We start from the raw sequence: 11,519 nt of genomic DNA on the forward strand, positions 1-11,519 counted from the left end.
TTTTTTTTCACCCGGGGCCAAAGTGTCAGATCTTGCATTTTTCCAGGGGGAAAGTCGACTCTCGCCAAAATCGAATTTTTTCGCCAAGTGAAGGTTGATTCCGTATTTTCGGGCCCCTCTAATGCCAATAAAACCCTCAGGGACCCTAGGAATGTAGAAATGAAAAAAATTTGTTCTCACTCGGGGCCAAAGTGTCAGTGTCAAAGTGTTTTTCCCGGGGGAAAGTCGACTGTCGCCAAAATCGAATTTTTTCGCCAAGTGAAGGTTGATTCCATATTTTTGGGCCCCTCTTATACCACTGAAACCCTCGGAGGGGCCATAAATGTCGAAATGAAAAAATTTTTTTTTTCACCCGGGGCCAAAGTGTCAGATCTTGGTTTTTTCCCAGAGGAAAGTCGGCTTTCGCCGATCGAATTTTCCTCCAGACCCACTAGCTTCCAACATATTCCCAAAAAACAAATCTTAAAATCCTCTCATCTCCCATTTTTCTCAAATGAAAAAATTTTAACAATAAAAAATATTCCCCACAACCTACCACACATTTTCGTAATTACATTAATAATATCACGCAATGATGGGTGATTGTCCGCCGTAAATATCGCCACATTTTTCCCCTCGACCCATAAATATAGGTGGACGCCCCATGGTAATTCAGCCAGAACGAATCTGTAAACCATCATTGTCGTGCGTAATATCAGTATTTTGTCGAAAAAAAAACGCCCGAAAAAAATTGAATTCTTATCTCACAGATGATCCCCCCCGATTCCAACGATTTCATCATCACGAAGAATACATTAATGAGTGAGGGCACCAGCAAACTGATATGATTTCGGGATCAAAGCAATAGGTATTGCAATATCAATCCATTCGAGTACCTCCACACATCATATTTGTTGCACGGCTCTCCAGCGTACATACTCCATTCACTATTCTCCCTCGATGACTTCCGATTGAGCCATCCAATCCGCTGCTCGATTGTCCGGGAAACAATTCCCCTCTTTTCAACCTTTTTTCTAAGTTTTTTTTCTCATTTCTCAATTTCTCTGCATCGATTATCCTACCAACGTAATGAGTTGATGAGCCTTTTTTTATTGGGATGAGTGAAAATAAAAATGCATTTTTTTATTCATCAAACTCGTTTATTTGACTTGATTGAGGGTGTAAATTTCAATTCTCGAATTTTTTTCTGCCCAAAAAATGGGCTCGAAAAGTCAAAACAATTGTTCCCCAGCACTTTTCCTCATTATGCTCTCCCCATTATCGCCTGTGATCAGATAATCAATTCCCAGAAAGAGGATTGTGACAATTGTCAACAGTATTACACGAAGAACAACCATTCCACTCGATTTTCCATTCTTTTTCTCATTATCTGGAGCTGTATTATTGCACACAATGACTAGCTGTTTCTCCCCAATTTACTCCACTTACCCCAGAATGGCCTAGTCACCCATGAAATTACCAACTCAGTGCCCTGACATTCATCAAACTCATTATTTATAAACTTCCTCCTTCTAATTCTGATGTACATACACAATATTTTCTTTTTTTTTTCACTGGCTTATCTGCAAACTCAAACAATGTCGAGTCATCGGCCTGTTCTTTTTATCGTCCCCTCTTGAGATATGTTATCTGCACTTGGGTGTTATTAGGTATCATTTGGAGAATATTCCAGGTACATTTTGCGTCGTAATGCTTTCACAATCGTCAATACAATTTTGTAATTATTCATTTTTAAAAAATGTTCGTAAAAACTAACGGGTTTTATCTTCTCAATTATCTCAGTAATGAGTGATTTTAAGAGAAAATGTCAGAAGAGTTTTTTTGTAGAGAATTTAATTTCCCATAAAAAATATTTTATCACATTTTTCTCCAAACCCGTTAGTTTCCCAGATATTTACGAAAGAAAATGTGTGAAAATCCCAGGATCTTTTTATCATCATTTCACAACAGAAAAGCCGCAATTTTTCGCACCACTTAATCAAATTAGCTAACACCCAATGAATAACGATCTATTGACAACCGCAATAATTAATCCCTGGCACATGAATGCATCTCCCGAGTAAAAGCGATTGGAGGATTTTAATCGCAACTCGTGTCTTGATTTATCTCGATTAAATCAACCACCAGATCCTCTTAATTGCCATTTGATGTACTATTACAACCTCACAGGCCCGCGGTGCCTCAACTCTTATCATCATTTCATTATTACCCCGGTTATGGTATTTAGACCGTAGAAAGCATAACTGGCCACGGTGTTGAGATATATAAATCCATTGGCGTGAGAAACTTGGAGGTTGATAAAAAAAAAAAAATACTGGGAATCGGCGGATGCAAGCGGCCCATTGCGAAACGAGAATCCAGTCAAGTTGATCTCGATCTAGAATTATTAAATCATTCAACTGGTGCCTCGACGTAACAAGATCAGAGGCATTGCAAAAGATCCGGAGAATCGTAAAAAATAGTATGTTGTGGGTACAACGATTGGACTTACTTTCCATTCTCACGTGATGCGAATTTAATTGATTTTTGAATCAGTCATCAATCATGTGCTGATTGAAATTATTAATAAGTCATGAAACAAATGAAAAAACGATTGATCAAGTTTTTATTCAGGAAAAACTGCTTTTTTTCTCTCAATTTTCTCAATTATGCATGATTTTGGGAGAAAATGATCGTCTTCAGTCATCGATATCTGCCGACTCAGTGATCCAATTTGGATGAGTCACATCTCATTTTTTTGGTTAATAAAATATCTCGAAATTGAAATAAAAATCGGGAAATTTCACTCTGCCGTTCTCGAGTTATTCACGATGATATAATTTGTTTCAGGCAACTCGGGGTTTTGCTTTTCGTGAAGCTCCAAATTTTTCCGACAACTCGCGCCTCCATTTATCGTAATCAATGTTGAGCCCGTGTCGTGTCACATTGCAACAGAAACTCGACCACTGCAGTAGTGAAAACTGACTCATGCGATAATGCCTTATCGCCAAAGTCAAGTTATATCTGAAATTTTGAAACAAGTGGCATTGTTTTATCACCAGTGAGGTAGATTCCCTCCAACGATTACACATCACAAATACTTGAACACGATCCTCTTGGATTCATCCGAAGCTTCCAGGTGAATTGAAATTATTATTCATTTTTCATTCCCTCCGGAGAAATAAAAAAAGTACTGAGAAAATATCGAAGGAAAACACGCGAGAGAGAAAAACTCAACGAAAAATTTCTCATTTTTCTTCATTCCCCTTTGCATTTTGTTATTTTGTCAACGCCAACGCGTTTGCATTATTTATCATGAATATTTTAGCATTTCATACATTCAGGTTGTACCACATTGGATATATTTAGCGCATGTTTCGACATTCTCTTGAATAAATATAAAATAAAAGTAAAAATTAATAATAAATAAACGAGTGAAAAAAAATATTCTTGAATAAAATGGCAACTGCGGGGCTGTTGATAAGGGGGCTTAAAGGTATTTCATCGAAATGAAGGTGGACAGGGGGAGAGAAATAGCAAATGAACCGCATCATCAACGATTTTTTTTCGCTGCTTCATCCGCTTTTCTTCTTTCACTCTTTTTTCGGAATTTTTTTTTTTCATTCTTCGCTAGTCTTTCTCCTCATTCCGCTGAAAAATGAGATTGCCTCGACATTCCCCCTATCTGGGGAAGTAATATTGAGGGTAAACAAATAATTTGAAACGCGAATGGAATTTTTTCAAGGGGAAAATTAATTTTTTTTTCTCCTTCTCTTCTCTTTTGCCGCAGAGGAAATTCCCATTTCGTTAGTTTATTCAGATTAATTTATGTTCTTTCGTATTTTCATGTTGTGTGATGAATATTTTACGGTTTCGGACGGTGGAAATAACTGCCGGAGTGGATTTTCATCGTCCGAGAGTGTATGAGGGCCAGAAATTGATTAAAACCTCTAATTTACGTTTATTGCTTCTCATTCGAAATTATCACAATTACAATCTCCACTTTATTTTCCTGAAAGACATGTGTGTAATAAGAAAAAGTTTATACTACTGAATGTATAATGGTTGTGAAGGAGAATTCAACGTTGTCCACATGTTATTGGAGATTGAAAAGTTTTTCAATGTATGCTAATATCGGATTCAAAGAATTTCAAACAGGCGATATTGCTTTTACATAATGGAACATCAAATTTAACGATCACCCACCATCGGCAATTGTTGGTACAAGCCACGAAAAAAAAAGGATAAAATTGTGTTTATGGAGGTTATTCGCAATTTCTATTCGATAATTCAAACATCATTATGGGTATTTATGCGGGGTTTTGAGGTATTTTATTTGTGTTTCGTGGATGGTGAATTAATTTATTGCGGTGAATGTTAGAGGATTACATACCAAGATATTCCAATGATTTGTGGTATTTTTTTTTCAATTATTGAGTATTTCTCATTTTTGTAAAGACATTTTAATTTTTTTTTAGCTTAAAAAATTGAAATTTCAGTTTTCAAAATATTCTGAGGGGTGATAATATTTTTATCGTAATAATTAAGTGCAATTACACTGCACAAAATTCAGTCTGCAATTATTCACCAATGATTTCACTTGAATTACAATTCTTTTGATTATAAAAACTCTTATTCTTTGCCTTTTCGCACAAGAAAATTCTTCTCAGAGATGTGAAATTATTTTATTTCACGGTTTGTGAATGGTGAATTAATTTATTACGGCGAATGTTAGGAGATTACATTCCAAGCATCCGAGAATTTTTAATTTGTTGAATAATTGAAAATTTTTTTAGCTGAAAAAATTGGCATTTGACTCTTCTTCTCTCATTTGATTCTCAGTTGAAAAACGTGGGGATTCAAAATAAAGTATAAAAGATTATAATCATTCTATATAAAAAATTAATTGCTATTATTGCATATAAAAAATAAATCCTTTTCCTAATCATTCACAAATGATTTCAATGGAATTCTGATTTTTTTAGATGAACAAAAAAATTATTCTTTGTATTTTTATGCTTGAAAATTCTTTTCAGAGGTGTGAAACCAATTTCCCTCGCCTCTTTATCCCTCACCATCGGAGTTTTTGCATTGTAAACCACGGTTGAGTCATCGCCCTCTCCGTGATCCACATATTGACACGCTAGGCGTCCGAAACACACCGGATTTAATTCCTCCGTCACGTTTTCTCAAGTACATGGTACTCTTGCCAAACGGAAAGAGGGAATAAACGTGTATAATGCCATTCATTCAACACGCAAAGTGCCGACACTACAGGAATCTAATTAACTCGACATGACACGCATGTCCACCAGGTGTTCACTTGTAAATTCAATTTCATTAGCGATTGATAAAATGATTTTCCCCTCAATTCACCTCGGCATTTCTTTTCCGGAGATTTTTGGGGGAAACTGGTTACGGGAAAAGAATTTGTGGGAGGGGAAATTCCACTTCTTGTTTTTGTTGTAAATCGTGTAAGAGGATCCAGTGACCTGGAAAGGGGTCGGTGCACGACGAATTTTAACACAAAAATTTCCAGTTCTTTTTCAAGATTTTTTTTTCTATTGTAATCTTGAGTTAGTCCGCTTTTATCCTCTTGGGGCCTTGCCCACATTTTCTAAACTGCCACCTGTGCATTTCTGGAGATTTCAAGGTAGAAATTCCTCAGATATTTTCATTCTTTATTTAGTTTTTTCTACTAAAGAGGAAAATAACACTGTATTCATCATGAGAAGAAATCTCATCTTGATAAGCGTGGAATTATGGTCGTAATGGGGGATTTTAGGACAAAATGTGAGACAATATTTTCTGCGGAGAATTTCGTGAGACACAAAAGAGGTTTTGGGACAGTTTCTGATGAACCTAATGGGTTCCGAGATATTCGCAGAATAATCAATGGAATTTTTTACGTATCAATGGAGTTTTTTACGTAATCAATGGAGTTTTTTACGTATATCTCGAGAACTTGTTGGTTTATGAAAAAACGCCAGAAGAAATTTTTTATGTAGAATTGAATTTCCTACAAAAAAGATCTTATGTCATTTTTTCGTAAATCTACTGGTATTCAAGATATTAACCACATAAATTGAAAAAGTATTTTATCCAATTTTCTTTCATTAATTAGAATAAAAGATGAATTATTTCTCTATTCTAATCCCTGTCCTCAATATTTTCTGCAGTTTTCAGCATGAGCCAGAGTTAATAATCACGGGCATCTCACCAAATTTATCGCCCTCAACTGAATTCATTTTTCCTTCAAACCGGAAGTTGAAAAAAAAATCAATAATTCGCTTCGCAATTCCCAGTATTTTCCACCAATTTTCTAAATCCCCGGAACAACAAGGCGTCATCATCACGCAAGTGCAATTACTGTCACGTCTAATACACGAAAACAGTCTCGAGATGCGAATGAAAAATGGTCTCAGAGTTGATTTAAAAAAAAAATCAAAATCCCAGCGGTCAATCGAAATGACGGCGTGAAGGATGTACCCACCAGTTGTTTCAGCATGCACAGAAGGGCTCTGGCGGCCCGGTTTATATATGTGAAACGGTAATAACCATATGCGGTTCCCGCAATCGCATCATACGTGTACTTCCACCTGAACGAAACGAGTCGCATAATTCTCCCCGGTGTCCCCGGTGGGACGCCGTAACGAATCCAAGCCCACCATGAATTACCGCAATTACGCACAAATTACCGAGTCTATCTCTATTATGTTCCGCCGGTGGCCGAGGACGACTATTACTTTCATTTCTCCTTCTTCAATGCTTCTTTTTCCTTCATTTTATCCTCCAGTGTTTCTTTATTTTCGAGGAGGAGGCGACGCCCAGACCAATTCGCAGGATTTTTTTCTTACTTTTCATTGCTGACTCTCTCCACCCATGTGGCCTTGGTCATGGTCACTCGACGGAGATCAGCCAGGGGTTTCCACTTGTTCCTCAAGTGTAGAAATTTTTGCATTCGAAAAATGTGAGTTTAGAATTTTTTCGTGATTCAAATTTGATGGTTTGTATTTGGAATATAACTTGGGAGGAAGTGGGTTTAGGGAAAAATGTCCCAAGAACTTTTTTTAGAGAATTTAATTCTCTACAAAAATTGTATTCTGACATTTTTTAATAAAGATGATAGTTTTGACGATATCTGCGAATCAAAATTGTCAGTCTTTTCGATGTTTGAAAACATGTATTACTGGTATTTTAAATATATCTCAGAGGGTAATGGATTTAGAGAAAAATGTCTCAGACACATTTTGTAGAAAATTGAATTTCCTACAAAAAAGTTTTTATCACTTTTTCATTAAAATCCGCTAGTGCGAGAGATATTTTCAAATTAACAACAACAAAAGTATCAAAATTGACTAGAACTTTCCCTCTACACTCTATAATTTTTTTTTTAATGCAAAAAATTTCTTTTCGCGTTTTATGATGTGTTTTCTAGAATTCAGGGTCATGGGAAACGGAAGGCTATTTGTACTGGACTTCTTAAGATTTCCGATACCGCGCAAAGCCCCACAATCATATATTTTCGCCATTATTATAACAGTTCCCGCATTATCGTCATTTACGTCTGTACAATGCACACTGAAGTCTCGTTGTTTTCCTGAAACCAATTGAGGCCCTCAACCACCACTATTTCCTCATCTGTAATTTTTCCACCGAAAGACAAACACGGGGGGGGGGGGGGAGAGTGAATGAATGAGGGAATGCCTCTTGACCCAGGAGATGATGCTCTCACACGGAATACCTATCTGCTGGGTGTACGTGTGAGAGTTATGCGACTCGTAGAAAATCCCGAGGAAAGAGGAGAGAATGAGAGAACGTAGGAACGTCCGCTGTTTCACACTGCATTGTTCTCGTTCCGTTGATCTCTGGGTCGATCCACGATTCCAAAATTTTCGAAATACCGACACCCTCGAGTGCCATTCGTGTTTTCAACTAAAAAAAGTCGATTTTTTTCGTTGAATTAACACGGGAAATTCATCAAATTTCATCCAAAATTATCTTGAATTAAGGATTTCGATAATTCAGTAGCAAAGTGGTAAACCGCTTTAAGTCGACTTATCTCCCAGTTGAGTTTTTGAGGAATATTTCCGAATCTAAGGGAGATAGCGATGTTTTCGTAATTACCTTTTTCGTAGCTCTCAATTCACTCTAGAAAAAAGGTTATAACAGCAATTTTTCTATCTCCCTTAGATTCCGAGATATTCATTGAAAACTGGTCACTAGTCAAAATTGACTTGTACAGTTTTACCACTTCGATACTGAATTATGCTCATTATTATGCGTTAAAATGGGTGTTAATTGGCTTAATTCCCGTTATTATCAATTACAATTCTAAGTATTGGTTTTTTTATTGTTCCAGAGGAGCGACAACCTCGACTTGTCACTGAGTGTGTCACAGCACCATCAGAACACGTACCACCACGACGGGGGCTACAACATGGCTGATCAGGTGAGCTTTCTAAATTATTTAACATTTTTTGTCTCCCATTTTCAATTTAATTCCTTAAAATTATTATGTCCCAATTACATATAATTCCATATAAATCCCATTGAACCCCAGCTCACTGATCTGTTCACAATTATTTTACTATTTAAACATTGAGAATCTGCACTTTTCATTTTGCCATCCTCAACAATTAAACAGTTTAAAACTCTAAAAAAATTGGAAAGTATTTTTTAAAAATATTCATAAAATATTTAGAATACCACAATTTTTTGAGACTTTTAATTATTTTTCACCTCTCGAAACATTTTTTTTTCACATTTTGGATTTTTTTTTTTGCAAAAAGAGTTTTAAAAAAAGAAGGAGTAATTCCTTTAAAAATTTAATTTAAATGGCACTGGTCGCCCATAAATTTTCTCCTCAAATTACTCAACAAACGTAATAATTAGAAATTTCTGTATTACATCCGAGAGTTTGACGACCCAAACAAAAATAAATTCCCCAGTCACTGAATCTTTCCATTTAATCCCAAAACCCGCATTTATTTTAAGAATCACGTTGAAATACTTCCACATGTTTCAACAAATATAATAATTGAAAATGTCTCAATTAAATCCACATGTTTAATGACCCAAACAAAAATAAAGTCCCCAGTCTCTGAATCTCACCACTTAATCCCGAAAAACCCATCTATTTCAAGAATCATGTTATACCTCCACACGTTCATGAGACACCAGTCAACTGGAATTAACTCTGTTAATTGGGTCACATGAATTAAAAACAAGAACATTGCCAATAGACAATGTAATCAGAATCACCTCGTCCTCTTTTCCTCATCCCCTGACTGATTGAATTATAACAACCAGTGTTATCTACATCCCAACACGATACATCCCCCGTACATATTTGTTTTTTCATGCCTCTTAATGCCTCCTTTATACGTCACTCTATTACTCCCCCACGAGATTTATATCGGTACAGAGTTAATTTATAACACCGAAAAAACATCACATCTGAAGACTTCCATTCATTTGCCTCGGCATTTTATTTCAAAGCCCAAGCTATACGTCTTCCTGTCTCGAGTATCTCCACATCCGAATGTGCAAAACAATCTCAAAGAGGGAGGTGGGAATATTGCGGAACAAAAATTGGATGAATGGATGAAAAAAAAAGGCGTAAATTCTAAAACATGAAACAAGCAATTCCCTGGTTGATCGTTACTCACATCGTGCTGCTTCTCTTCTTCCCTCTATTTATTTCTTTCTCTTCTCTTTATGAGGCAATATGTGGGCAACACTAATTGCTTATGGGATTCCAAAGTGGTAAGAATGAAAATATTAGCTGGCTTTTTGTAATGAATGAGATGAGGGAAAAATTCAATTTTTCGATTTTTCAACTCTTGGTCGATAATTGGTAATTGGAAATTATTAGATTGGAGATGGCATCGGGAGTCGTTTGGGGAGATGATTCATCTTAAATAATCAATTTTTAATTTTAATCGAACAAGGCAAACTTTCATCACACGAAAAATTAGTGAAAAAATCTGTTAGTTTATTTCGTCAAAACCTCCGCAACTATTGAATTTAGGAAAAAATGTTGCAAAATCTTTTTTGTGGGAAATTAAATTTCCCGTAAAAAAATTATTTTCACATTTTCTGGTAAATCTAATGGTTCTGGAGATATTTGCTATTTTATGATTGCGTGAACGATAAAATTTTCTAAAATCACTCTCCCACATCCTTCACAAAATTGTTAATTACCTTGACATTTTCCCTTCATTAGACAGTCTCATTGTGTACAAATATCGTTCGGACGTCCATAAACCTGTTTACCGACAGCGCGTACCAGCCACTGCGTACACAACTGCACCCTCCACCTCCGCAGATAACAAATATATAATAGTCTTCGCCATGAAATAATGATTCAATTGAGCTCAACAATTTCCTTCAATTTTAATTGAACCCAACGGAAAAATGTCTTCAATCAACCAATAAATTCTCCTGCCCCTCTGAGAACAATTGATTGACGCTTCTCAAATGAAGACCTGCATTAAGCTATCATTAAGAGTCGCATAATCATGAACCTCTGTAGTTTTATAACTCTGGCCTCTTAATAGCTACGTAAATAGCAGCAGTCTTATAACAGTGTTAGTAATAAAAAATGAATAAATGTCTTTACCATCTTCATTCATTCTCAGATTATGAGGTTGAAATATTTTTAACTGTGAAGCGTGGAAAATTAGTTCTGTGAGAAACGTTCATCAGTCATCTTGGGTTAAAAAAAAATAAACATCGTGTTTTATTATCGTGGAAATTTTTATACTGCTGAGCATAAATCATCGATAACATCTGTTCATTAGAATTCATTTGAATTCATAAATTCGCGGGGGGGGGGTGGAGAACGTGAGTTATTATCTTTCTTCAGGAAAGCTTTAATTTGCTTACCTAAATGTCGATCTGACCTTTTCTTGGGGGGAACGTAAATCAGTCGTTATTTAAATTGAATATAAAACGAGGAAACGATTTTCAAAATATTTAAAATGTATTTCAACCTTTTCCATTCATTTCAAAAATATTTCTTTTGGAAGTTAATAAATTAACTTAACATATCAACTTTAATAAAATTGGTTCAATTATACGGAATAAGTAATTCATTGAAAATAAAATTAAAATAACCCATTAGTCCGGAATATCTTTAAAAAAAGTTGAATTTTAAGGTCTGATTTGGTTTTGATAAAAAATTCACTTATGTTAATCCGTTGTCATCCACTCCAACAATGTCTTTATAAAAATAAAATTGTTTCAATTACATGAAATTAATAGTCCATCAATTTCGAACAAAATCTAATTAAAATACCGAAAAATACAATAGAATTAAAAAAAATTGAAATAATCTAAAACATTTACAAAGAAAAACGTTAAATTTTTCCAACTAATCTCCCCCAAACACTCGCCCCCAATTAATCCCCTGAATCAAATAAATAAATTACGATCGCTAATGCCTCCATCAAGAGGAACCCCATTACCCAGTGTCTCCCCCAATTTCCTCATCGTATTTATTTTCCAACCATTTCAAAGACATCCCCCTGACAACT

General features: G+C 35.5%; 1 protein-coding gene across 10 annotated transcripts in view; it reads left to right on the forward strand.

Annotated features, from left to right (window-relative positions):
* Positions 1–11,519, forward strand: part of LOC107042230 (TOX high mobility group box family member 3) — a 195,336-nt gene that overhangs the window by 160,748 nt on the left and 23,069 nt on the right. For all 10 annotated transcript variants that reach the window (XM_015263171.2, XM_015263180.1, XM_015263227.1 and 7 more), the window contains one exon: positions 8,342–8,431. In XM_015263171.2, coding sequence (XP_015118657.1) covers positions 8,342–8,431 — 90 coding nt within the window. The remainder of the gene's footprint in view (positions 1–8,341; positions 8,432–11,519) is intronic.

This window comes from Diachasma alloeum, unplaced genomic scaffold (genome assembly GCF_001412515.2).
Source record: "Diachasma alloeum isolate Michigan unplaced genomic scaffold, Dall2.0 Dall_scaffold_00179, whole genome shotgun sequence".
In the NCBI taxonomy this organism is placed as follows: Eukaryota; Metazoa; Arthropoda; class Insecta; order Hymenoptera; family Braconidae; genus Diachasma; species Diachasma alloeum.